The sequence below is a fragment of the Notechis scutatus genome, chromosome 7 (genome assembly GCF_049901735.1).
Source record: "Notechis scutatus isolate UNSWTSFEM ecotype Mainland chromosome 7, rNotScu1.2, whole genome shotgun sequence".
Lineage (NCBI taxonomy): Eukaryota > Metazoa > Chordata > Lepidosauria > Squamata > Elapidae > Notechis > Notechis scutatus.
In genome coordinates this window covers 25,512,949-25,540,810 of record NC_142015.1, presented here as the reverse complement: position 1 = coordinate 25,540,810, position 27,862 = coordinate 25,512,949, and the positions used below count along the sequence as shown (strand labels likewise).

Sequence of the window (27,862 nt, the reverse complement as noted above, 5' to 3'; positions counted from 1 at the left end):
CCCAAGCCTCGATGCAACTAAAGTGAGCTGCACTGGAAAATTAGGTGTTTGAGGCTCTTCGATAAATGGGGCAAGATTGTACCTTGATGGGTATTGTCATTTGATTGGGTTAGCAATTTTTATTGTAGATGGTTTTAATGTTCTTTTAATGCTGTAAGCTGTCCAGAGTCGCTTTGTTAGTGAGATGGGCGGCAAATAAATGTAATAGTGAATAAATAAGTCGACATCCGAAGGCCACTGATTTGGCCAAGGACGAGAAGAGGGGGCGCCATCCACTAAGAAGGAACTGTTTGCTGACAGCCCATCTGCACCCCAAAGGGTGCCACTGATCTGGAGGGAGGATAGATGAAAGTTGCCCCGCCCCGATACATGAAAGTTGGGCAATGCAGGAAAGCAAAACCCCCACCAACCCCCTCCCAGTTGCAGGAGCTGCCTACCTGGTCACCTGGCGATCTCTTCTCACCGTTGGCACCCTGCAGAAGGCCTGCCTCTTCGGGAAGTTTATCTGATTTTACTTCAACTACAATCTCGTCTTTATGTGCTTCGGGCCTCGTGCTGAGGAGGAGGAGGAGGAGGGAGGAGTGTGACAGTGTTGAGACAGATCCAAATGGGGCTCTGGGGAAGGGGGCATGCAAGGGGAGGGGGCTGCAGGTCAGAGTGGAAAGGGCACCTTTGTTTCTGCTTCCCGTTTCTTGCATGAGAAGGCGGAGCTGCTTAACCCAGGCGGAAAAGGCCCACAAGACACTTTTGCTGAATTAGGTTATGTAAAGGCCTGTGGGAACGGCCTCGGGAGACGGAAGGAGGAAGAGCTGCAGACCAAACAACTGTGGTGCAAAAGATATCCGAGTCCACAGAAGCAGAAACAGGTGGGAAGCATTTCAGAAGGACCCTCTCTAGTTTTGGGGGAATTAAAACTGTAAGAGGGGTTGGAAAGTGCTTTGCTTTCAGACTTGTAAGATTCTCAAAGTTGACCCAGCCTTCCTGAGGTCGGTAAAATGAGGACCCCAGATTGTTGGGGGGCAATAGGCTGACTGTGTAAACCACTTAGAGCTGTAAAGCACTGTGAAGCGGTACATAAGTGCTATTGCTATCCTCTTGCACTAATCTTACAATAAAGGTTGTACGCATGGTTGGTGCTTCTTGTCTGGACAACTTTGAAGGGCTATCATCAGTTTTTGTAAGTCTGAAAGTATTCCTCTACTTTCCTTTTTCTCTCTGATAAATGCTTCCCACTTTTGGATGAGAGTTGTGTAGGCTGTGACTTTCCCTCCTGTGCCAAGGCCATCCCCACAGCCCATTCGGGATGAAGCAGAAGATGGAGGTTCCCGATTGCTGCTTTTGGGGAGGGGGCGGGTGACAAGGGGAGCAGAAGCCGATCAAGCCAACCACCCACCCACCCACCCTTTCTCCTGCATTCACAAGACGTCTGTTGCTGGGTGCAATGAGATTGGGAAGTGTGTGGACTCGGGCAGAGGGGCAAAGGGGAATGTCCCAGGAAACGCTCCCGACTTACATTTCTTGTTTGCCGGAGCGCCCGCAAGCCAGCTTGCCTTTCTTGTGCAGGAAGTAAAGGACAGCCCCCAGGACGGCGAAGACCAGCAGGAAGACGATGACGGCTACAATGATCACTCCTTTGCTCTCCTGCGCTCGGGTCTCTGCTGGAAAAAATGGTGGAGATGGAACGGAATGGCTGCTCTTGGCAGGGTTCCGCGTGGCGTAGGAACTAGGGGCTGCATTTGGGGAAGGAGCCTTGCTCAGGTCTCCTGCACCAGCTCTGGGTTGGGGTGGCTCGGCACGGAGAAAAGCCGTCTCAGATGTCCCAGGGTGGGGTGGAGAACCTCCCCAAAAGAGGCAGCCGGAGGGGATTCTTGCCAGTGGCACGGCATTGAAGTTGTATCAATTGCAACACTGGCATAGATCGACTCCAGCCGGGTCACGAAGAGATCAGGCTTTGAGTTTAGAGCAGGGGTCCCACACCAGAGGTGGCATTCAGCAGGTTCTGACCCGTTCTGGAGAACCGGTAGCGGAAATCTGGAGTAGTTCAGAGAACCGGCAAATCCCGCCTCCGACTAGAGATTTTACAGTATCCTTCCCCTGCCACGCCCACCAAGCCACACCCACAGAACTGGTAGTAAAAAGATTTGAATCCCACCACTGGGTCCCACTACTAGGTCAGGATTAATGGGGCTTCATGCACGAGCGCAGCTGCCTGTCGCTCCTGTGAGTGGAGCTTCACATGTGACTGCAAGCACCCTTCACTCGCGCACGGAGTTCCATTCGCATAAGTGGAGGGTAGGCATGTGCCACTCACAAATGGAGCTGTGTGCGCACATCTGCTAGCCACTCGTGCCAGGCTACCAAGCTGGAAGTTTGGGGACCGCTGGTGTAGAGTACAGAAAGTTTTCAACTCAAGTCACTTAACAACCATCCAAAATTATGCCAGACCCCCCTCCCCCCGGGATACTTATGACCTGGTTCCAAGACTCCGACAGCCAACCCACCTCAACATGTGACCGCATGATGGGCACATGGCAACTGGCCTGCATCTACAGCGTCCCCCAGTCGTGCAACTGTGTCTTAACAATGGATTCGCCGAAAACCAGCACTGGGTTTCCAGTCTTTGGCAAAACTGGCCCACCGCAAACTCCTGGTTCGCTTAACAAACATCACACCCGCCATCTCCACTTTGTAACCGTGGTGTTTGCTTAGTGACTGCCTCAAAAACGGTCACAGAATCAGATCAGTCACCTGCCTGATCTCTTTTTAGAACGGGCGTGACTTTTGACCTTGATCGGCAGGATTCTTCATGGTTGTAGGTTGAGGGATTTCCTGCAATGTTTCTTCAACCTCGGCAACTTACGTGGATTTCAAGTCCCAGAATTAGCCAGCCAGCATGCAAAATTCTGCACAAAGGCCTCTTTTGTGAGTGTCAAAAACGGGCATCTGCAGCAGGGAAGGTGCCCCCAAAGCCCAGAAGGCAGCTGAAATGAAGTTCCTGCTGCAATGCTTGTATTTTTATGGTGGCTAACAAGGAAGCACTTACCCGGTTTTTCGGAACGGACTTGGGTTTTCAGCCCTTAAAAAGAAGGAAAGACACGTTGAGTAAACTTTTTGAGCCATCAAGACCTCCGGAGGGCCCCCACTTGCAAACCCTTTGAACCAGGCGTCCCCAACCTTGACAACTTTAAGACTTGTGGACTTCAATTCCCAGAATTCTGGGAGTTGAAGTCCGCAACCCTTAAAAGTTGCCAAGGTTGGAGACCCCCTGCTTTGAACCTTGTTTGCTTTGGGTTTCTTTTCTGCTTCGGCACATGAGTTCAAGCCGGTGTATTTCCTTTGCTGAGGAATGAGTTCATTTGGGGAAATGCCTTTTTGCTTGATGGATTCAGGAAGGAGAGGTTGCAAATTTTGGGTGGAATAACACAAAAGGTGGGATTAAAAACAACAACCCAGGAATGAATCTGGGTCTGAACAAAGTATCCTGGTCCTTCTTCTTTCCAACCTCTTGAAATTTTGTGAGTTCATGCGAGATTCCAGCCATTTCTTGAAACTGGATTTTATTTTGGAAAGCTGGAGGTGCTTCTAGCAGTCTGTACATGCTCTAGAACAGGAGCGTCCAACCATGGCAACTTTTTAAGACTTGTGGACTTCAACTCCCAGAATTCCCCAGCCAGAACATATGATGCCAGAATGGATGATGGCAGGTGGCATGGCTGGTTGGGGAATTCTGGGAATTGAAGTCCACAGGTCTTAAAGTGGCCAAGGTTGGAACACCCTGGCTCTAGAACAGGGATTGCCAACCTTTTGGACCTCGGGGACCACCAAACTCATCATTTTAAATCCCACGGACCACTAATATGAATTTTGACTGATGGTGGCTTGCTGACGGTGGTGGGGAAGTCAGCCCCATATTCCAGAGCTGCAGGAGTCGCAGGACTGGCCCTTTGGTCATCCCGGAGCAGCTCCTCCATGGTAGGCCAGTGCACCCGGGTGGAGGAGCTGCTCCGGGATGACTACCGCAGCTCTGGAATATGGGACCGACTTTCCCACCAACGTCAGCAAGCCACTCCGGGGCGGATTTGCCTCCTCTGGCATTGGTCTCACCTTTCAGTTCCAGCTCGCGTGGCTCTACTCAAGGTTTACGTGAAGGGTGGGGGCCAGCGGGTGGGCGGACCATGTGGGTGGCGCAGCCTTGTGTTCCCGCGCAGCCTGGATTAATTGCTTTGGGGTGGGGGACATTTCTCTGTGGACCACCAAAATTTCCTTGCGGCCCACCAGTGGTCCACAGCCCACTAATTGGGGACCACTGTTCCAGAACATGAATTCCTTACAAGCTGGATTAGGGAATAGTTTGCAAATGGTTTTTCTCGCAGAGGGGAGAGTCAAGGGAGAGAGGGGAACCACTTACTGAGTGGGAAGTGTTGATTCTCTGACCCCAACTCATTTTCACCAGTGCAGTTGAGACCCGATGTAAGGATTTCCTTGGTGACCAGCACCGAGAGAGTGCTGTTGTAGTAGTATTTCCGTCTGGATGTATGTACCTTTAAAAACAAAAAAAGATGGAACGGTTCCTGTGTTGTTGAGAGGAATTCAATATGGATGAGATGGTTATTATCTTTAAATAGGAAAAAGGCAAGAAATTATGACCAGCTGTCCCAGAAGGCAAGTTTGACATAGTCCTTGATTTATGATCGTTCCCTAGCGACCATTCAAAATTTCAACAGACTTGCAACCCAGTTTTGAAGTTCTGAGGTCACTGCCCCCCCCCCAAATGGTCATGTGACTGCTTTTTGGATGACTCCACAACCAGACTGTATTTAGAATATAATAGAACAACAGAGTTGGAAGGGACCTTGGAGGTCTTCTAGTCTGACCCCCTGCTTAGGCAGGAAACCTTACACCACTTCAGACAAATGGTTGTCCAGCCTCTTCTTAAAAAACCTCCAGTGTTGGAGCATTCACAACTTCTGGAGGCAAGTTGTACCACTGATTAATTGTTCTCACTGTTAGGAAATTTCTCCTTAGTTCTAGGTTGGTTCTGTCCTTGATTATTTTCCATCCGTTGCTTCTTTTTTCCTGCCTTCTGGTGCTTTGGAGAATAGCTTGACTCCCTCTTCTTTGGGGCAGCCCCTGGGATATTGGAAGACTGCTATCATGTCTGCCCTAGTCCTTCTTTTCATCAGACTAGACATACCCAGTTCCTGCAACTGTTCTTTATACATTTTAGCCTCCAGTCCCCGAATCCTCCTGGTTGCTCTTCTCTGCACTCTTTGCAGAGTCTCAACATCTTTTTCACGTATATTAAGAGCCATTTGCAGTGCCCCACGCAATCACTTTCCGAGGTCGATTAAAACGAGGACCCAGATTGTTGGGGGGGCGAGAGGCTGGCTCTGTAAACTGCTCAGAGAGGGCCGTCAAAGCACCGTGAAGCGGTATACAAGTCTAAGGACTAGTGCTATTTACCGTGCCGTTGCTTGCACTCCAGGAGATGTTCATCCGAGGCACCGAGTAGAAGGTGCAGGTCAAATCCACCACCTCCCCTTCCTGGACGCTCAGATTCTGCTCCACGGGCACCTTCTGTGGCTTTGCTGCGAGGGGAGACAGAGCAGATGCTGGGCGCTGCCGGGTGGTCTTAGGGGTGCTCAAGGGAGAAGAGGGCGAGGGCTCTACCGGGTGCCCCACCGTGCCTACCTCGAACAGCAATAACAATGTGCCGGGACCGCACCCAACCTGGGAAGTCAGGCATTGTCACCACGCAGGTGTAATTGCCCATTTTCTCATAGGTGATGGAAGTCAAGTTCAGAACCGCACCGTCTCCGATGTGCTTCCCTTTCTGGAATGAAAACTAAATCAGCCTGTGGTCCCCTTTCCTTAGCTTTTTTCAGTTCCACCCCTCCTGAAAATTTTGACTCTCTTTCCTCTCTCTTTTTCCAACCCACTACCTTCCACCGGTCTTTCCACAAGGTGAAGCTCACCTTATCTTGCATCCCTGACCTGCCCACTATCACCTTTGCCCCCCCCCCCCATGAATGTCAACTACGGCCCACCTTTGCTTCAAAGTTGTCTACCCACCCCCACTGGGCACCACCTCCACCGAAAGTACCTTCTTCCACTGGTATTTCAAAGGTCCGGATCCTGTGGTGGAGCAGGTCAGGACCAGGTCTTCTCCTTCCATTGGTTCCTGGGGTCCAACTGAGAAGATGGTGGGCACGTCGAGGTCTGGAGGAGAGAAACAGCCTTAACCCCGAGCCTAATCTTTTATTAAGAGACTTTGCAAATGTTCTCAGCCTACAACAGGGGTCTCCAAACTTGGCAACTTTTAAGACTTGTAGACTTCATTTCTTTTTTCTTTTTAAACCTGCATATTAATAACAGCAGCGAGATTAGCACTCGCACAATGTTGGAAAGGAGATTCAATGCCGACAGATGATCTAGTTATCCCAAAGATCTTTGACTGCGCAGAAATGGAGACACTTTCATTAGAATTCAAAGAGAAGGACAAGAGTTTATTATACAGTATGGGAAAATTGGCACCATTGGATAAATGAAATAAATAGATAAATAAATAAGGAACGTATAATATAGAATGATAGAGATGTATATATAAGAACAAATAGGAGTAGAAAATAGGTACTGGAATAACAATTGAAATGCAAGCACTGTCAAAATAGATTGTAACATATATAACGCTTTTATTTTAAATATTCATATTGTATTTTGTATTTTAATGTTTTAATTCTTCAATAAAGGTTTATTTTTTTAAAAAAAAAAAGACTTGTGGACTTTGACTCCCAGAATTCTGGGAGTCGAAGTCCACAAGTCTTAAAGTTGCCAAGTTTGGGGACCCCTGGCCGACAGCAACCTTCTTGCAATCCCAGCAGGGTCTTATCTCTGCGCAAAGGAAGGGGCATAATTTGGAACTGGAAGTTCCTGGCAGGAAACTCGCTTCGTCCCTGTCCTATGAAATCAGAAACAAGCACCAGGACAGCAACTCACAGTTTACCATCAGATCCACCGAAGCGATTAGTTCATCGAGGGTGTGCAAATCCAGGGCTTTGCACCAATAGAGACCACTGTCGTTTCTCACGACGCTGGGAAAGAACAGCTTCCCGTCTGGGGGCGAGTACTGGGTGTCCTGTTTGGGACAAGAGAAGGGGTTGGTGAACTAGGAAGGAAGGAGATGCCACCTTCACCCCTCAGCATTCTGGGCTTTAACTTAATTTTTATTTATTTCATATTTAATGTTTGTAAGCTCTGTTTCTATGACATTTTAAAGCCACCCAGAGTCACTTGACAGGGAGATGGACAGCATAAAAATTTAATATGTCTGTCTGTCCGTCCATCTATCTGTCTATCCATCTATCTATCCATTCATCTATCCATCTATAACCTCTCTATCACCGTGATGGCGAACCTATGGCACGCATGCCGGAAGTAGCATGCAGAGCCATCTCTCCAGGCACGCCAGCCGTCGTCTGTTGCTCTTCCGGTTCTGGTACACACATCCATGCCAGCCAGCTGGTCTTCGAGTGTGCAGGTGAGATTCAAACTGCCACATTGCAGGCAGCCAGCAGCCAGCAAAAGTACCTGCAGTACTGCACTCTAACCACTGCGCCACCGTGGTATAAGCATCTCCCTCGAGCTGGGAAGGCTGCATTCGTACAATCTTTGCTTATAGATAGTCATTCCATGGTTTAGCAAGATAAATGGGGAAGTCGGAATGGGATCTGGGACAAGAGGCTCACCTCAGTCTTGAATAAAGTGTATTCAGGAGGTGGATTCCCATCACCTTCACAGATTAAGGTCACGTTGTCTCCTTCCTTCAACTCTTGGTTCAATTGGTCCAGCGTAAAACTGAGGTTTTGGGTGGCGTCTACAAGAGAAGCAGAGCAAAACCACGAGATTCAGCTGGTTCAGGGGAACCGGATGTTAAATTTACATCCGGTTCACCGAACCAGTTTTTAAACCGATCGGCTGACCCCACCCACCCCACCTCTCCCCTCCCAGCAGTCTCCACATGGCCCATTTTGGACACAGGTAAGTGCAGGGTCAGTGCAGAGGCTCCGAGAGGCCGAAAAATAGGCCAAATGGGAAGTTCCAGAAATCCAAAAACGGGCCTGTTTCTGGTTTCCAGAGCCTGGGGGAGGCCATTTTCGCTCTCCCAGAGGCCCGAGGGAAGCCTCCGGACTCTGGGGAAGGTGAAAAACAGCCCTCCCAGAAGTTCCAGTAGGCCATGCCTACCATGGCCACACCCACCAGCAACTGGGCAGCCAACTGATTGCTGGGATTTTTGAACCCCACCCTGTGTGGTCCCTATTGTAGTTATAAGTTGAGGACTACCTACATGAATTGCCAGAGTGATCACCCGCAGTCTCCTACGTACACAACCCAACCCAATTGCGGAGCCCGGACTTACACAAAACGTTGATGTGGAAGCTCTCTGACATGGCGGTCTTGTTTGTCCCCATCAGGGTATAGTTGACTTGGCAATGAAACTGGGCCTCGCGATCCTCTTTGGCGACTCGGGCCGAAAGCATGCTGCGGATGGTGATCAGCCCGCTGGATTCCGTGATGACTGTGGCATGGATCCCTGTTTCTGGTGGAGCGGCGGATAAAAAAAGGAAAAAGCAATGAGGTCAGCCTTGTTCCAAGATAACTAAGCTGGAGATGGAGCGTGGAGAAAACATGGTTGTAATTCAAGAATGCTGTTTGTTTGGTCACACTGAAGCGATCCCAAAGGGGTTGTGAGCCCTTTTCTGACTCCAACATCTGAGGTGACCTTTGAAGAACATCAACAGGAGGACCTACCTTCATCTTTGGGGTGCAGGGCTTCCCTGTTCTTGTACCATACGATGCTTGGAGCTGGAAAGCTGTTGCGGGCGGTACAAGTTGCTATCTGAATAACAGAAACACTGACAAGATCAGTCCTTGCAGCTCTTTAGAAGTGAACAGCTCAGATGTTAATATGGGCACGGGGTTCAAATTCCCAAGTTGGAGATAGATACATCCTTTAGAGAGCTAAGGTGGAAAAGATTGGGCAAATCTACCCTTAGCAAACCATCATAGAAGGCAGGGATGTCCAACCATGGCAACTTTAAGACTTGTGGGCTTCAGTTCCCAGAATTCCCCACCAAGCACGGCTGGCTGGGGAATTCTGGGAGCTGAAGTCCACAAGTCTTGAAGTTGCAGAGGTTGGACATTCCTAATCTAAATCAAATCAAAATCTAATTTGATTTCCATACAGTTCGTACAGCCTATATCAACCCCTTATTTATACTGTAGCTCTCCCAGGTGAGAAATTAAAAAATAAAAAAGGCAGAACGTCAGGAAATGCGAGCCCTGAATGGCTTCGCAGCTTTGCACCCACATTACAAAAAATGGAATAAAAAAGTGGGCCATCGCGCAATCATCACCTTAATTTTTTTAATTTGACTTTCCTTCCTGCTCCGCTTGCATCTTTCAAAGAGAAGCTGGATGCCTTCGGAGCAGGGGGTGGGCCAGACAAGAGGTCCAAATTTGGGGATGAAGCACCACGCAGCGCTCCTAAAGGTAACATCCAGGTGACCCCAGAGCGATCCCTACCTCTTGAAGGGTGGGCTCAGCGGCTCGGAATCCATCTTTTGCCAGCTGAACCTCAGGGGGTTCCGGGGCTTCTGGAAGAGAAAAGAACCAAAGCAGAGGTCAGGTTGGGTGGCTGAAGGAAGATGCTTTCCATCGCTTGGACCCAGGGTTGGGATTCAAAAATTTCAGCAACCAGTTCTCTGCCCGGTGGCTGGGTGTGGCCATGGCGGGCGTGGCCCAATTGGCCTCCTGCACCACGGTGGTGGGGGGGGGGCGATTTCATCCTCCCCAGGCTCCAGAGGCTTTCCTCAAGTCTCCAGGAGAGCAAAAACGGCCTCCCCCGGGCTCCGGAGGCTGGAAACAGGCCCATTTCTGAACTTCCGGGAGGCCCAATTTTTCACCTTCCCAGAGCCTCCGCGCAGGCCCTGCGTTTACCTGGCATCCAAAACGGGCCACATGGAGACTCCTGGGAGGGGCCCGGCGGGGTGGGCGGGGCCAGCCAGCCAGCCATTTTAACTACTGGTTCGGCGAACCAGATGTTAAATTAACAACCAGTTTGCTCAAACCGGTCCAAACCGTCTGAATCTCATCCCTGCTTGGACCTTCCCTGCAAACTTTGAGATATGGATTAAGTGGGGCTGGGACCACTCACTTGAGACCTGCAGCTTGGTCCGGTTCTCACCAACGCCGACACTGCCGAGTCCCACTTGGCAGATGTAGAACTTGGCATCTTGCGGAGTGACCTTCTTGATGACGAGGGAGAAATTCTTGGCGATGTTCAGATGATCTCTGTACTGGTCTTCTTCCCAGTCTTCTTTGTCTTGGAGCAAGGAGATGATTCTCTTCCGTGCGATTTTTTCCCCCTGAAGAGTCCAAGAAAGGGGAGGGGTTCAGGACAGAGAAGGACAGAGACGACTCACAGAGGGTCCACAAAGAACAGGTAAAACAGTCAAGACATCAACCACCATAGTGGTTCACTCTGATTTTTATGGGCACCAACTATTTTTGCTGCATCTGGATCATACCCTATAGGCTCCTCTGGAGGTGGGCCATTTTAGGCCAACTCCTATTCTCCTGGGGGATTGTCTTCTCCACCTGAAGCCCAAGAATCAAGACCTGGAGTCCATCCAGTGATGGCTGGGAAGAATTACACTGTTGTATCCGAGCCAAGATTGAGCGGCTAAGAAGATGCGAGAGCATCAACCCCATTCATGGTTGGAAATATTGGGCCACCCCAAGATGAATTAGTTGCATTTTTTCCAAGCCAAGTTAGATGACATTGCTGGGAAATTGACATGGGATTTTCAAACACACCTATACGAAGTTCTCAATGTCCAACCATTTGTCTAGTGACCATTTGAAATCACCCCGGGATGGAAAAAGTGACTTACAACGGTCCTTGCACTTATTACCATCACAATATCTCCATGGTCATGTGATCAAAATCAAAATGCTTAGCAACAGGTGTGCATTTACAAGGATTGCCACATCCCAGGGTCTCGTGTTCACTCTTTGCAACCTTCTGACAAGCCAAGTTTCAACTCAGTTTGAAATCTGAAGTACATTCCAACTCTTATCTTAAAAAGCTACCAGAGCTTTTGCCTGGGAATATATTTAATTGGAGAACGTGATTGATGACACCCAGCCCGTGATGTGCTCAATTGGAGAATCTGATTTATGACACACCCAGGGGAGAGGAAGGGGGGGGGGAAAACAGGATCACAGAGGACTGTAAATTACCTACACCAGAGTTGGCTTCATACAGGTCATGCCAGTATGTTACCTCTAATAAATCCTTTGAAGTTTTTGGAAGTTTGGCTCAAGACTCATATTTAATTAGAGCGATTGCTGGAATCCTGACATCAAGAAGGGAAATTGAATTCACTTAACCACCATTTGATTCACTTTAGAACTGCCTCGCTTAGCAACCCAAACTCTGGTTCCAATGGTGCTCATAAGTTGAGAACTACCTATAATTGCATTCCATTTGAACAAGACGCTAATCCTAAAACTGCATTATAACCCAGAACAATTCTATTTCAAAAAACAAAAACAAAAACCCAACATATTTATTTTGACCTTTGGAAGGCAGCTTGCAAAATGAATCAAATTGAGTGTAACAAAGCTTCTATAAAACTAGAATTTTCTTCCAGAGTCTTTTTAAATAAATCGTCATACGGGGGCACTGTTGAACTTCTCGATCCAAGGGGCTGTTTTCTACAAGTCAGCCTGTCTTTAAAATTGATCAGTTCCCGCTATTTTTATTTTTATTTTAAACAAACAATTTAGAACAGCTCAGAAGTCGTCCCTTTTTTTATTCCCCTGCTTGCTGCTTCCAGAATTAGCAGCAATATTTTTTTTAAAAAAACTTGGAAGCTGCCCGACTCTGAGTGACTCTGGGCAGCTCACAACCATCAAAGAAATGACAATAAAATCAATAAAAACCGAAGATAAAACTTTGCAACAACCCAAAGCTCTTTATTTCTGGAACCAATGTGGTGCCAACACTGTTTTACACTCCAGAAATTTTTTGCAAAAGTTAGGATTGCAAAAAGAGACAAAGGAAAAAAACGGAGTGATAAAATGATAAACCCACAGAAACAGGAGGCAGAGATAAGATAGCACAGCTGCCCCAGAGCCTTGTGTTACTCAGAAGCCTCCATATATTTCCACCTTTGGTGGAACCCCACGGAAGCCAAAATTTATTCTGCCTCCCCCCGAAAAAGCTGATTCCCCCCCCCCTTTGACTTACAGAGAACCAGTTGATGTAAGCGAGGCTGCTGTTCTCTGGGAGGGAGAACTCGCAGTTGATTACAGCTGTTTCCCCAATTTCAGCTTCTACCACATCTGGCACGGAAACTTCTACATTTGTTTCTGCATCTCCTGGAAGATACAAAAAGGGGGGGGAAACAGAATTAAAGGCTACGATCATACCTATCTAAGGGAACGCTCGGTGGCTAAGACGCTGAGCTTGTCGTTCAGAAAGGTCGGCAGTTCGACGGTTCGAATCCCCAGCGCCGCGTCAGGGAGTGAGCTCCCGTTACTCCAGCTTCTACCAACCGAGCAGTTCGAAAGCACGTAAAAAATGCAAGTAGAAAAATAGGGACCCCCTTGGTGGCAAGATAACAGCGCTCCGTGCACCTTTGGTATTTAGTCATGCCGGCCACATGACCATGGAGACGTCTTCGGACAGCACTGGCTCTTCGGCTTTGTAATGGAGATGAGCATCGCCCCCTAGAGCCATAAACGACTAGCACGGATGTGCGAGGGGAAACTTTACACCTTTACCATACCTATCTAGCTTTCACAGGGCTGCCACCAGCATCTGACCCCACATCCACCCTATGAGGAAAATCAATTCTACAGGTAGGTTAGAACTACACTTTCAGTCTTTGACTTATGACAGTTGCCCACTTCAACAGACCTCATGTGAAGAAAAGCAATCCTTTGGAGGAATGGAAGTGTGTTAACCCGATATAAATACAGAAGGACTACATGCTAATTGGCACAACCTTGACATCTTCCCTTCTCAGTCCGTTTTATCACAACTGCCATGGCAACACAACTGAAACATTTTCAAGACAACTCTTTCTTAAGGATAGTAACAGTAGATGAGCAGGGAAATAACTGGAATTTTGCTAATTAGGACTATTGATGGTTCTGTCATCTGTTATCTTGACCTAGGCTCGATTAACCCTTTTTCCTCCTTTCTCCCGAAATGTGTAAATTTAAATAACGAAAGAACGCGCCCTTTTGTGTTGTAGGAATCCCTCTCATGGTTTTCGAGATGGAAATTCCTCCAGGGCGCAGCGAATAAGTAACTATCAGTCCATCAGAACAGACCCGGAAGGGACCTTAGAGGTTTTCTAGCCCAACCCCCTGCTCAAGCAGGAGAATTCTAGACCATTTCAGACAAGTGGCTGACCAGTTCTCACTGCAAAAAAATTGCAGTGAGTCTTGATTATTAGTTTTATTTTTGTGTCCCGTGCTTGATTCTATGCTCCCCGGAGGTACTTATAACACAGGTTTCAAAGTTCTGATGACCACTCCCCTTTCCCGTATTCACACGATCGCATTTTGGGCACTTGGCATTTTGCAGAGTTCCGTGGTCAGCCACTTAATGACCCTCATGTCAGGCACAAAAAAACTAGGGACATTCGTTCAATTCAACGCACAGAAAAGTTCATTATTGCTACCTCTAATATAAGAATCCAGTCAACTAACAGCCAACTAAATTGGCGCTAGATATGGATCAATGGAATTCATTTAGGTTCTTTGTGACAATGCAATGACTCCAAACTGATGACACACTTGACCCCGCCTTCCAGCTCAGCCTTTTTTTCTCCTACACACCACAACTTATGACTGTATGTAGAAGGTTTGCCTCTTTCTTCAGGATGAATTCAAGCTGTTGAAGGCACCTTTCTACCAGAATGGTCCATCGTGTTTTCTTGTCTGTAAGCCTTCCAGTGAACCAGACCATACCCCATAGTTCTCATCTTCAATCTGGATGGAAGTCTGGAAGATTCTGCCCCACAACACGCAATGGACAGTGTAACTCCAAAGCTGCTTCTGTAGATCCCACCAAAGGTGGTATTCAGCTGGTTCTGACCAGTTCTGGAGAACCGGTAGCAGAAGTTTTGAGTAGTTGGGAGAACCGGCCAATACCACCTCTGACTGGCCCCGCCAACCCCATCTATTCTCTGCCTCCTGAGTCCCAGCTGATCAGCTGGGTCTCCTTTGGTTGCCTTGCACAGGAGAAAGGAGCTGGAAAGCAGGTTAGGGGGTGGGGAGGGAATGGGGAGTTGGCAGAATCCTTCCCCTACCAAGCCACACCACAAGCCACACACACAGAACCAGTAGTTAAAAAAAAAATTGAATACCACCACTGACTAAAGTATCATCCCAACTAGATGGTTGTTGTTTTTTCTATACACTCTTTGGGCAACCTTTTTTCATTGGTCCAGAGTTTGACGACCAAACTCTTTGCAAAAGTTAGACCTCTTTGGCTCTGCCTCTTCTTTTTAAGGGGGTAGCAGTTGCAATTCTTTCCAGACCAACCCTGAGATGGTCATTCCCATCAACATCCAAACCAGCAAAATGCCCGGAGTTCTTTGCAAAGGAGCAGGTGCAGATGAATATCCTGCACAAAACCATTCCTGTGTGTGTGTGTGTGAGAGAGAGAGAGAGAGAGAGAGAGAGAGAGAGATCTCCCTGGAAAGCTCTGCCCAACTATTTTGTGTGACCCACAATCCTTCCCCCCCCCCCCGCCGTTTCGAAAAGAACCCACACATTTTTGCTGAACATCTGCTGGGTTTCCAGGCATTCACCAAGTGGGCACGATTTCTGGACTTGGCAGGTGGGGATTCAGTTACATTGTGGAAGGGGATCCCGAATTATTTCTGATGACACCCAGGCTGTCATGTAGCAAGAATCCAACTTGTCTGAACAAGGAAGCCAAGAAGCAAAGGAGACTGAAAAAAGAACTAAGAGGTCAATGATCTTCTTGCATCATTATGTTCTCAATCTCCAAGAAGCCACAGCCCTCCTAATAAGCTGCCTTAGATATCCAACCCTTCTAAATATGGAGGTTTCATTTAGTTAGACTAAATAACAGCTATTGATAGAACTGACCCAGTGGTATGATTCACAAGGCAGTTACTAACACCAGGCTTGACGGAATAGAGAAGGGGCAGGCATTAACTCTTGCACATTCCTTCCCTGAAGAGGAACATTTGCATCAAGGGGAGGATTGGGAATCCCATCGACCACATCTCTACCGCAAAAAAACACCAGCCGTCCTGAAGGACTAACAAGACCATAATGTGATTTCCATGAATGAGGACCAAGCTATGAATTAGGCAGAGGTGGAGAACTCTCTGGGTTGCAAGCTAAGTACGACCAGGCAGCCAGGTTGGAGCACCAAGTAGGTTGGCATGGAGTGCCTGATTCCCTGCAGGTGGTAGAACTTCACTTCTTTGGCTGATCAAGAAAAAGCAAAAAGAAGCCAGACTTGGTTCGTCTTTGATGGGAAGCTAGCAGGAAGTCTTCATTTCTTCTTTCTTCTCCACTGGCTTGGTGGTATAGCCAATTGGTGGAAGGATTGAGAGACCCATACAATGGTCTAGTGGCTCCTTGAATGGCTTCTTCTCTGGTAGCCCAGAACAAAGCTTCTGTCTCTTCTCAAATAAAATCAACATCTTTGCCCAGCTGGATATCACCAGAGACAAGCCCGGAGTGAGCACAGATGACCTTCAGCACTAAGCAAATGTGAAACATGATGAGGCGTGATGTTTCCATGCAACCCGCCTGATGAAGAAGCTCGGCCGATTGAGTTGGATAAGCTTCAGCAGTTTGTTCTGTTTAGTTATTTGTTCTGGTTTATGTGCTGACTTCCTCTGTGGGCCTGAACGATGTAAGGAGGGAGAGAGAGAGACACACACAGGAGACAGACAGAGAGAGAGAGGGAGGGAGGGAGGGAAAGAAGGGAGGGAGGGAGGAAAGGAGGAGAGGGAGGGAGGGAAGGAGAAAAAGGGAGAGGGAGGGAGGGAAGGAGAGAGAGGAAGGGAGGGAGGGAAGGAAGGAAGGAGAGGAGGGGGAGAGAGGGGGAAGGGGAGAGAAAGAGAGGGAGGGAAAGGAGAGAGACAGACAGGGAGGGAGGAAGAGAAACACTCATTTAAGATATGTGGATAGAGCTGGACACCATTAGGAAAGAAAAAGGAGCTGAGTAATCAAGCTAGGTGACTTCCCCCTTCCACCCACCCCTCCTTTGTTGAGTCCTCAAAAGATCTCCATGGGTGAAGAGGCTGCTCACTGATGGGTCGGTGGCTGAGGTTGTTTCCATCTCCATGCCAAGTAATGGAGTCGCTGGCCGCAGTCCAGGGGAGAAGTAATGGGCTTCAATCGATCCGGTGTTAGGGCAGAGCCTGGGGTGGGGGTGGGGAGGATGATAAGCCTTGGTCCTGAGGAAGAAAACAAGCTTCAGGGCCTAAAACAGCCAACACTTGGACCTCTCGAAGAAGGCTCTTGGCAACCAGTGAGCCCTGGTTCATTCCAGACAATCAAGGTGTCACAGGTTTATGTTCTGTAGCATGGACCACCTTTGAAGGTTCTGCAGCTCAGCCAAAAGGATGGATGGTAATTCCAAAGAGAGTCATCTAAACCAGGGGTCTCCAACCTTAGCAACTTTAAGCCTGGAGGACTTCAACTCCCAGAATTCCCCAGTCAGCAAAGCAAAGGGAGTTGAAGTCCTCCAGCAAAGCTGGCTGGGGGATTCTGGGACTTGAAGTCCTCCAGGCTTAAAGTTGCCAAGGTTGGAGACCCCTGATCTAAGCAGCTTGCTCTCATTCCAGATCCGATGACATTGGAATAATCACCACCAAGGAAAGCCTGATGGGGTGGATTCAGGACCAGCCAGGAGAGTGGAGAGAAACCAGCTTCAGGAGACTGGCAAAAGGCGGATGGAGGCCTCAGTTGGTGCCGCAGAGGTTGACATTGTGCTGATGTTGAGAAAACCATTCTGGCCAAATTTGGAGGAAATTCTTGTAGGATCCTACCTAGAATGAGCCAATGTATCACTCTTGCCACTGCCATTCAAATCAATAGTCCCCGCTCACGTGTTGAAGAAACTCAATAATTTGCTTTTATGTCCATCAGGGTATTGCTGTGACTTTACAAGCCACACTCACAAAAGAGAGAATCACAGAGCTGGACATGGCCATCAAATCCAGCTTCCCTGCTCGAGCACAGAATTCCAAATATTGGTGTCCCAGACAGATTCCACCCCCATTTAACATCTCCAGCATCTCCGGCCACCGGGCCTGGAGTTTGGCATCACTGTCTTATAGGATCTGGAAGCTTCCTTAAGGTTTCTAGAACCCAACTGCTAAATCCTTACAAGGATCCAGGGCTGTGTCTCTGTAGCTGGAGTGGATGAAGGTCGATCCATTTTCAAGCAGCAAATTCACATCACGAGCAATCCAGCATTGCAATGTCCATTACGGGCAAACCTCCATCTACTTGAAAATTATGGTGGCTCCAAGCTACAAAACTAGGAACCAAAGCTGGTTAGTTTAGTTTAGTTTATTGTCATTGCGCTTCGTACAACGAAATTAAACACCACCTTCAGCATACATTGTGACTATAAAAATAAAAATACAAACGCACATCCTTTGCATTCTATACATTGAATTGAAAACCCCTGATATTGCATTAATGTTGCACTATGTAGTAGAATTCAGTATAGTTACTGCCCTGGGATAGAAGCTGTTTTTCAGCCTGTATGTCGTTGTTTTTATTATTATCCTGTACTGTCTGCCAAATGGTAATAGTTAAAAAAAAAAAGGGTGCCCAGGATGAGATGGATCTTTGAGGATGTTTTGAACTTTCTTAAGGCAGCGGGAGCTCTAAAGCTCTTCCAAAGAGGGGAGAGGGCAACCCATGATCTTCTGGGCAATGATGTTCACCCTCTGGAGTGCTGTCCTATCTGCCCCTGTGCAATTGGCAAACCATACAGAGGTGCAGTAAGTTAAGATACTCTCTACGGTGCAGCGGTAGAAGGTCACCAGCAATTTTTCATTCAGTTGTTGTTTTCTGAGAAGTCTCAGGTAGTATAATCTCTGCTGGGCCCTTTTGACCAGGGCTGCAATGTGGGCACCTCAGGTCAGGTCCTCTTTTATGGTAACACCCAGAAACTTAAAACTGGCCACTTGCTCCACTCGGTCTCTATTGATAAGCAAGACTGAATGTCCGATTTGTTCCTTCTGTAGTCCACTATAAGCTCCTTGGTCTTATTGGTGTTGAAGATCAGGTAGTTGAGTCCCACCGCTGTTGTATCATCACTGTTATTCTCAAGATCCAAACCAGAGTTGGGAAGAGGTTGAACAACCCCGTTTTGAGGTTCAACCACATTCTTTCTCAGAGCAAGTTTTAAACAGTGGTCTGGGAAAACAGAAAGGAAGGCTGAGAGTTTGCTGTTGGGTGGACCAGCTTGGTTGTGTCCTCTCACTGTCCAGGGCTGGCCTGCTGGATGACTTCCGGCCTGCACGACCAACTCATGCACCAGGAATGTCCACCCCGTGCCACTGGGCACAAGTCAGAAAGCCAGTCTTTTGTTCCTCCGCTGTCCCAAAGCTGTCCCAAGTCTGGCGGCTGGCACGTCAGAGCAGCTGCTGCCAACACTCTTACGGAAGCAGGGGGTGTCCAGAGGAGAGATGGGATCGGTTCTTTGGTTCTTCAAACAAGAGGGGCAGCCAGTGCAAGCGAAGGAGGGTGGACCCACAGACAAAAGGGGCTTTGCTGCTGGAGGGGTTTCTGATCTGGAAGCCCCACTTCCTTCTGACGGAATGGAGCCCTTCGGCATTTCCCATCAGGCCTGGAGCCTGCAGCAAAGTTCAGAAGCAAATGTCCACCTCCCTGCAGGAAAAGAGGGGCAGCCCCCAACACAATGGCTTGATTGAAGGCGAGAGAAAGCTCCAAGGATCCCGGGGAAAACTTTCCAAACGACTCAAAAGGCTGCAGAGAAGAGGAGCCGGGAATAGAGATTCCATTCTCTCCTAAAACTTCTGCCCATTCCCAACGCCCACCCAGAATCGCCCGGGTAAAGAAAAGTAAGGAGAGGAAAAGGAAGAAGAATCCCCCGCCCCATTTCTTCTTCTGGAACAAGAGTGACCAGGTCTGAACCTAGTCCACCCCCTTCTGGAGATCTCTGCAAAGCTTGGACCAGCCTCTTCAAGCAAGCATCAGTCAAGATTCGGTCAAGAAGGGCTTCTGGAGGACAGGAGAGCCTTGCAGATGTCAAGAAGATCTAGAGTAGGTTCTTCTGCAAAAGTGAAGCCTTCCTTGGAAAGCTGATCACTCAGATGATCTGGAGCAGGGGTCTCCAACCTTAGCAACTTTAAGACTTGTGGACTTCAGCTCCCAGAATTCCTCAGCCAGCTTTGCTGGCTGAGGAATTCTGGGAGCTGAAGTCCACAAGTCTTAAAGTTGCCAAGATTGGAGACTGCTGATCTGGAGAACATGGATCACCCTTAAAAAAAACCCAACCACGATTGGAAAGGGAAAACTGGTGCCCAAAACATTAAATTAAGCTGTTTTTTTTTTTTTTAAAAAGTGTTAAAGTATCAGCTTTCACTCTGGGCTGAAAAAGGCTCAACCGGACCCAGAAATGAACAACAGATGAAGCCAAACCAACTTCTAGATTGTTTCCAGCAAGAATCTTGCAAGAGAGCTCCAGAATGGAAGCTTAAGTAACAGTAAAAGAATTGGAAGGGACCTCGGAGGTCTCCTAGTCCAACCCCTCGCTCAAGCAGAAGAACCTCTACTGTCGGACAATCCAGGCGGAGCGCAGAGTTGCACGAAATGGTCAAAAAAGCCCCAATTTGGCCCTCCTCTTCTTTTAAGCCAAAGCCTTGGAGGACCGATCAGCCAAAGAGAGGATCGCGAGGCCGAAACGTCTCCCTGAGACAGGGAGCAGTGATAAAGCGTTGTCTCGTTTCTCACAACATGGCAACCCCGGGAGGGTCATTCCCTAAAAGCTGCTTGGAAGGAGATGAAAAGGCAGAAAAAGACCGCATGTCTTTCTCCGGTTGATGAATCCCTTTCCTCTCTGCCAAAGATGCAACGAAGCCAAATGGCAGTTGCGATGGCTTTAAAAGGAGAACTGGAGCAAGCCACAGAACAGAGCTCAAGGTTATCAGCCTCAAAATGCCCCCCCACCCCACCCCAAGGATTTGTATCATCAGGTCTTACTTGCCAGAGAGCCAAAACAGAACGACAGATATTTTAAGGGAAAGGAGCACGGGAGGGGCAGAGGCGGCTTGGGTTGTGATTCTTAAATGTGGCAGCTTCCCAAACTCTGAGATGTTTGCTGTTGTGCAAACATCTCAAGGAAACATTTCCCCAAAACATGCAAAATTTAGATCCTCGTTTCTACCACCCCTGGCAAGGAACCTAGGCGCGCCCCCAGGAAACATGAGAAGCAAAAGATCCCAGGATCTGATGGCAAAGCCAGCTCAGGCCCCCACTTTGCTCTCCCCCAAACAAACGTCTGAATGCATAGAACAAGGATGGCAGTCATAGCGATAGCCCGTAGACTTATATACTGCTTCACAGTGCTTTACAGCCCGCTCTGAGCAGTTTACAGAGTCAGCCCATTGCCCCCAACAATCTGGGTCCTCATTTTACCCACTTCGGAAGGATGGAAGGCTGGCCCAACTTTGAGCCAGTTGGAATCGAACTGCTGGCAGTCGGCAGAATCAGCCTACAATACTGCATTCCAACCACTGTGTCACCAAGGTCTGTCCCTTCCTTCCTTCCTCCCTCCCTACCTACCTACCTAGCAATAGCAGTTACTTATATACTACTTCCTTGTGCTTTCCAGCCTTCTCTAAGCAGTTTAGAGTCAGCCTGTTGCCCCCAACCAATCTGGCTCCCCATTTTACCCACCTCGGAAGGATGGAAGGCTGAGTCAACCTGGTGAGATTTGAACTGCCAAATCGCAGGGAGCCAAAAGCCTGCAGTACTGCACTCTAACCACCGCGCCACCGAGGCTCTGGAGAGAGAGAAGCCCAATGCCTGACTCACGGCGGGGCAGGTTTCCCGGGACTCCAGTTAACCATATTTAGCCTGCTTGGGAGCAGTCAGGATGCAGACCTCGCAGGCAGCCAAGCCCACGGAAGCACCGACTGCTTTCTGAGCCATCCTGGGAGGCCACGAGAAGAAGCGGTTGAGACGAAGAGTCCTAAGCAGAGACAGAGAGGGGGTCCTTCCTGCCTGCAGGAAGGAGCAGTGAGATGAACAGGGGAGAGGGAAGTCCAGTTCCCAGGGAGTGAAATTAATCTGAGAATTAATTGCCTGTCAATAAGGAGAGGATGGGGACAAGGCCAGGCTACTTGGGGGGGGGGGCATGAGGGAGAGAATTGCGGACATGCCAGAAGGATGAAAAAATAGCATCTGGAGAGGATAAAAAAAGACAAGGCAAGAAAGTTTGCTCGGAGAGAGGAATTCTCCCTAGAAGGAAAGACTTGGCTTTCCTCCCAATGAACCCATATAAAGGGGTAGAATACAGGAAAAGATTTTTTTTATTGATCGAGGGCTGCTGGTTTGGGTTCTGTTCGGTGTGTGTCATGCCCGTCGGAATCCGAGGAGGAAGACGAACAGCCATCAGGGAGTGGGAATGTGGCTCCGTTGACTGCGGAGGAAACTGGGGAAGGGCAAAGTCTGGCTGGGCAGAGCAGGGCAGAGGTTGTAAAAAAACGGGGGAAGCGGCACATCAACCCATGCAGTGGACGGTGTGTCATTAATCATCACAATCGATGGACACATTGTCAAAGCAATTTTCCCGAGCTTGGTGATGTTCTCTCCATATCTGTGATTTCATTGCATGGTTAAGTTTCTGGAGGGTGTAACCAGGTAATGCTAAATTCTCAACATCTGCGCCCTGCCCAAATTCTCCACATTCCTTCAAAACAGAGAATTAAATTGGTTTTAGAGCCCTGGTGTGCTCTAAAAAGTAACCGTTGATCCTGGTGGCTTCTTCCTTCCTTCCTTCCTTCCTTCCCATTCAATGACTATTGGGCATGGAATTGCATGACAGGTACTGTGTAATCTTCGACATACAATCGTCATGGAGCCTAGCGCCATTATGGTCATATGTTGTGATGGCCATAAATCCCGATGTTTTTTTTTTATGGCAATCGTTAAGCGAATAGGGTGGACACTAAGCAAACACAGTGGTCATTAAGAGACCCCATTGCTTGCTAGGGCACGGTTTGGTCCCATGTTGAAGGTATAACTTCCGCTTTTCAGCAAAACGGTCATAAAACGTATTCGAGGTGACTACCGGATGTTGCAAATGGTTGTAACTGTGGTTGTGTTGCTGAGCACCCAAAGAGCAGTCCTGGGACCTTTGCTTGGGGGGGAGAATAAGGGGGGGGGGGCAAAACATCAGAACTTCAGAACCAGGTTGTAGCTCCCTTTTTCAGCTTCAAAAGGTTCACGAAGCGACTATTTATATTTGAAATTCTTCCTTCTCCAACTTTCACTCTTCGTGTCTCTCCTAGATGGAAAGATTTCCCCTAGTATTTTTTCTTAAATACTTTCAAATACTCCCTTCTCTTCCCCCACCTCCACCACTAAGGTAACAGGAATTCAAAGCAGACGTGGAATTTAAGATCCAAAATTCTCTGGATCTCCTCCAAAATTGTTGTCTGATGATCTCCGCTGGGCTCCCCGCCTTCCAAGGGAAGCAACCCAACCGGAGGGGTGAGTCAGTCTGAGTGAGACCCGCTTATTTCCATACCTATCGGATGCGATTAGGAGAAGGAACTTCTGCGAGGTTGTGAGAAGTGGGCAGGGAAAGCTGTGGTGGTGGTGGACAACCTTTGAACATGTACTTTAACAGAGTTGGAAGGGGGACCTTGTAGGTCATTTAGTCCAACCCCCTGCCCAAGCAGGTAACCCTACCACACTTCAGTCTAGTCTCTTCTTGAAAGCCTCCAGCAATGAAGCTCCCACGACTTCTGAAGAAAGCTATTCCATGGGTTGATTGCTCTCCCTGTCACAAAATTCCTCCTTATTTCCCGATTGAATCTCTTCTCCTTGTTCAGTTTCCATCCATTATTCCTTGTCTGGCATTATTCAGGTGCCTTGAAGAATGGCTTGAGCCCCTCCTCCTCTTTGGGGGCAGCCCCTCAAATATTGGAAGGTTGCTCTCCTGTCTCCCCTGGTCCTTCTCTTCATTAGATTAGCCATGCTTTAGATTCAGCCTCATCTGCCAAACTTGACACTACCCAGATCTCCAAAGAGAAGCGAATAACAGTGGCCTCTCCACCATGGTTCTGCTGAACCATTCAGTGAATTCAAGGGTCTTCCAACTTGGCAAGTTTAAGACTTGTGGACTTCAACTCCCAGAATTCCTGAGCTAACATGACTGGAGGAGGAATTCTGGGAGTTGAAGTCCACAAGTCTTAAAGCTGTCAAGTTTGAAGACCCCCCGAGTTAATTATTTCACCGTTCGGGACACCTTCTAAAACAACATTAAACACTCTGATGTCAAGACAGGTAGGCACAGACAAAACTGGGACACCCAACCCAGAAAGACAGATGGGTTCCTTCTCCAAGGTTTTGTATGTCCCCACCATCCAGTCAGAGCCAAAGAAGCTTCTTGGATGAGAAGAGAAATGTCTTCAAAGAAAAACAAGGAAGTCCATTTGCCTCCTAAGTAAAACAATGCACCTTTGGGTATGTCCAACCATTTTTTCCAAGCTGGAAAGAATTCCTAGTGGGCCCTTTGCCCCATGTCCCAGATGGTAAGGCCATGCTCAGCTACATGGTATTGTCCCAAAAATTATTTCCTGAAAGGAGAAACAGAAGGTGGGCCAGGTTGAGAAGTCTCATCAACAGAACGTAGGTTGAGTGGATTTCACATGGACTTCAATTCCCAGAATTCCCCAGTCAACCAAGCTGACTGGGGAATTCTGGGAGTTAGAGTCCGGAAAGTTGGCAAGCTGGAAAAAAACACCGTCCTAGAGGTAGAAGCTTCTACAAGGCCTAATGATCAATGACAGAAGATCCTGGAAATGGGCATGAGCCAATGGATCAGAGATGGCTACACCTCTCACTTCCACCCCCATGAATAGACTATTGCAATATGCTCTATGTGGGGCTGCCCTTGAAGACTACCCGAAAGGTATCAGAAGGTATCTGCTTTGCTGGCGTGAACCCAATTGAGATTCCCTTCACATAAGATCCGGAACGAGGCAAAAACCCCATTGATTTTTCACTGATGGGTTCATCTCTTTCCCCCTAAGAAGAGCTCCGCCTACCACAGCCACATGCTGCCTTCACGCCTACCATTCAGAAACGCAGTCCCTGGAGAAAGGATGCCAAAGATCTGTCTGCATTTGCGCGTTCCACGTTAGGATTTGATGCAATTTGCCTTTAGGTATTGATTTGATTTTTAACCGGAGGATCGCAAGCCTGCTCTTATCAAAGTTGCCTAAATAAAAGTCTACCCACAGCTGTCCTGCAGTGAGCAGTCTCGCAAATTGAGCATTGGGAAGGGTGTGGCCGGACACAAAATATAATTTTAGACAGAAAGCAAGTTGGTTATTCAATCCTGAATCCGTTCTCCATCACCTGAGGTTTTTTCCCTTTGTTTAGTTTCGTTTACTTTACTTTATTGTCCTTGCACCTTGTACAATGAAAATAAATACCGTCTTCAGTGTACATTATGACTATGAAAATAAACACACAAACACATATCCTTCACATTCTATACACTGAATTGAAAACCCCGATATTGCATTAATATTGCACTATACAGCAGAATTTGTCTTTTACTTTCCGAGCAATGGACAAAGCACAGGGCTAAAGTCGCCCTCAATTTTTTATTTTCTAAGGATATTTATAAAGGAATAATACTACAGCCGGCATGTTCCTTTCTCCTCTTTCCATGCTTGCTAATTGAAAGAACTGCAAGATTTGCAAAGCAAAAAACTGCCCGCTTGTCCGCAGTCCCTCTTTTCCCATCCCTGATTTCGAAGCGCACGCCTTCATCCCTTCCTTTCCTCCTTGAAAAACTTGTACATATTTTAATGTACAGCTTGTTCCCAGGCAGAGCGCAGCCCTGGAAATTTTTGGCACCATTCTCTCTCTCCTCGCTCCCCATTATAAATACTTTCCATCAAAACGAAGCAAAAAACACAGGGCCTTTTTTGCATTTCCGTACGTTGTTTGTTTTATGAAACCTCTTCCCCATCACAGATCTTTTCTGAATACGTAACTGGGATAGGAATAGAAAAAGAAGAAGGAAAGTCCACACATTCCCCGAACAGGGCATGACCCAGCCTAGCAGTTGGAAAAGCAAAGGAGATGCCAGCTAATCTCGCAAAGGCTTGGCCAGGGGAAGAGGCTGGCCTGAATTGCAAAGGGCATGTTTTAAAATCTGACCGCCCTAACGGATCTCTTTTTCGAGCCCCTGGGCACCACGCCCTTGGGATAGTGGAGATTTCTGCCATCTTGAATTAAGGATGGCCAAACAGATGGAGGAGGGAGACAGGTGGCCCCTTCTCTGGGTTTGGAAGAAAAGGGACCTCAACTCAGCCTTGGAGAACGCCGGCTACACAAGACGCAGGCATCAAATGTCAAAAACTGGGGCCCCAGCCTAGCAAGGAAGCTGAGGCATGAGAAGTGGGCGGGTGGCATGTGCCCGGAATCCCCTCCCTCAGTGCCCTGCTTTCCGTGGGCAGGGAGGGGCCGGGAAAATAGGCAGCAGAGCCACCTGTCCTGGAGGGGGGGGGGGAAATGGAGATGGGACGCTGGCTTGCACCAGCCACAATCCCTCCTTCTAAGCCGCCAAGGCAGCTCTGGGCTTGTCCCGCTGGGGGAAGAAACCGCCTCGTTCTGCCTCTGGGATGCAATAAAGGAGGTTTAGCAAAGGTTACCGAACCGAGAAGCTGGGGAGGGGGCTTTCCCCACTGTCCAGAAACCAGCCGGATCTTTTGCCTGCGGAGCAGCTGGTGCCGGGCTGGGCTCCACCCTTTCCGAGGCAACCGCATTTGCAACGAGAAAAGGGGGCGTGGGGAGGGGGGGGCGGCTTGAACCCCACGGAACCCCGGGAAGGACGCTGCATTGCCCCCCCCCCGCTCCCCGCAAAGAAGGAATAAGGGCTGGTTCGGTTGGAGGCTTTTCCACGCCTTGGGCTCAACGCGGTTTGGAAGCGAGTCTCGGGCAATGCCCGGGCACCGTCCGGCTCAGCTGGGTTCCTGCTCAACGGGGTAGGACTACAAAGCTCATTAACCTCAGCCAGTTCCAGACGTGGCGCTGGGCAACAGCAGGCTCTTTTGTGGGAGGGGTCCCGAAGGGCTTTGCCCTGAGCATGCTTTGCAAAAAAAACAAGGAACGAGACTGCAGCAAAGACGGACCCGCCTCCTCCCCGCCTCGCCCCCTCCTCCTCGGTCTCCGCGCCTGGGAAGCGGGGTGGGGGCGACGCCAGGGGGTCGTCCTAGGGAATCCCCTTCCTAATACCTGGGGAGGGGGCGAGGAACCCGATCCCTTTCTCCCTCGCCCGCCCGCCGCATTTCCCCCCCACCAGAACAGGCGGTGCCCGATGAATGCACGCCCAACTGGGGGTCGTAAATCAAAGCGGGGTGGATGGGGGGGGAGCAGAGAGAGGACAGACGGACGGGGGTCTTGCAGGGGCTGCGTTTGGGGAGGATCCCCTGAGCCTTCCAGCCCTCGCCACCTCCCTCCCCAACGCCCTCGGCTCCCCAACCTCGGTGCTTTTGTGCCTTGCCTTTTCTTCACCTCCGCGCACCCCGCCCCCTTTTCCCTCCACTAGTTGCAAAGCGCTTGTAGCAGCTGCTGCACCCTGGAGTAGAGTAGAGTAGAGTAGAGTAGAGGCGGAGGGAAGGAGAAAGGTGGGTGTGTTCTCTCCAACGGGGCTAGCCGGAGAGCGCGAAAGGCGCGCCTCGCTTTTTCTCCGGCACCGGGTGGGGACTCGCGCGCCCTGCCTAGCCGAAAGCTTTCCTCCGGACGGGCAAGCCGGGCACCCCCTTCTCATGCAGGCACCTCCAGGGCTGGGCACCTCCTGAGCATGCAGGCACCTTCCCGGGCTCGCTTGGAACCGGAGGGGCTCCGAGAGCCGCCCCCCCACACAACGCCGGAGTAAAAAAGCAACGCCGGGGTTGGAGAGCGCCAGACGCGCGCTGCGCCGGGCAATCCAAGCTGGTTGCAACCCCGGGGAAGCTACCAGAGGTTGGACCGCGCCTTGGGTCTGGGGGCAAGAAGACCCTCCCCTTCCAGCCCGGAGCGCCCCCTACTCACCTCTGCCGCAGGAGCTGGCGAGCAGGAGGCAGCCCAGCAACGCCAGGGAGCTCAGCCGTCCGCAGCTCATGGTTGCCCGCAACGTGCCCGGACTCCGACTGCGGCCAAGAAGCCGGGGAGCTGGAGCCCGGCGGCTGACGTCACGGGCGAGGGGAGGGGCCGCTCCGAGGGGGGCACCCCGGACGGCCCCTCCCCCCCTCCCCGTGAGGGTGGGCTGCACCAGCGCGGAAAAAAAAGCAGGCGGATCCGAGCAGGTTGCTGGAGGGGTTCCCAGGTGTCCGGCTGCAGATGCGCCCACATCTGGCTCGCCTTTCCCTTGGCAGATGCGTGCAGCGGAGCCGGCAAGCGCCACTCGGGCCGCCCGGGGCAGGTTTTCCTCCTCCAGACAAAGAAAAAATCCGCTCAGGGCCGTCTTTTGTTTTTAGTTTAGTTTATTCGTAAACATTTTTTGAATAAAACGTTTTGTCCGGATATA

The 27,862-nt window shown here is 49.3% G+C and overlaps 1 protein-coding gene across 4 annotated transcripts in view; it reads right to left on the bottom strand.

Moving 5' to 3' along the window:
• MCAM (melanoma cell adhesion molecule) overlaps window positions 1–27,518 on the bottom strand; it is a 30,520-nt gene extending 3,002 nt beyond the window's left edge. For 2 of the 4 annotated variants that reach the window (XM_087970175.1, XM_087970176.1), the window contains exons 1-15: window positions 27,388–27,518; window positions 12,314–12,444; window positions 10,214–10,424; window positions 9,583–9,653; window positions 8,809–8,896; window positions 8,417–8,596; window positions 7,746–7,873; window positions 6,997–7,135; window positions 6,104–6,219; window positions 5,692–5,833; window positions 5,464–5,588; window positions 4,409–4,541; window positions 3,044–3,076; window positions 1,514–1,658; window positions 438–555 (exon numbers count right to left, since the gene is read on the bottom strand). In XM_087970175.1, the coding sequence (XP_087826301.1) occupies window positions 438–555; window positions 1,514–1,658; window positions 3,044–3,076; window positions 4,409–4,541; window positions 5,464–5,588; window positions 5,692–5,833; window positions 6,104–6,219; window positions 6,997–7,135; window positions 7,746–7,873; window positions 8,417–8,596; window positions 8,809–8,896; window positions 9,583–9,653; window positions 10,214–10,424; window positions 12,314–12,444; window positions 27,388–27,457 (1,830 nt within the window). In that variant the 5' untranslated portion in view covers window positions 27,458–27,518. The remainder of the gene's footprint in view (window positions 1–437; window positions 556–1,513; window positions 1,659–3,043; window positions 3,077–4,408; window positions 4,542–5,463; window positions 5,589–5,691; window positions 5,834–6,103; window positions 6,220–6,996; window positions 7,136–7,745; window positions 7,874–8,416; window positions 8,597–8,808; window positions 8,897–9,582; window positions 9,654–10,213; window positions 10,425–12,313; window positions 12,445–27,387) is intronic. The other 2 variants (XM_026687982.2, XM_026687983.2) reach the window with 1 other exon arrangement.
• Window positions 27,519–27,862: the final 344 nt, after the last annotated feature.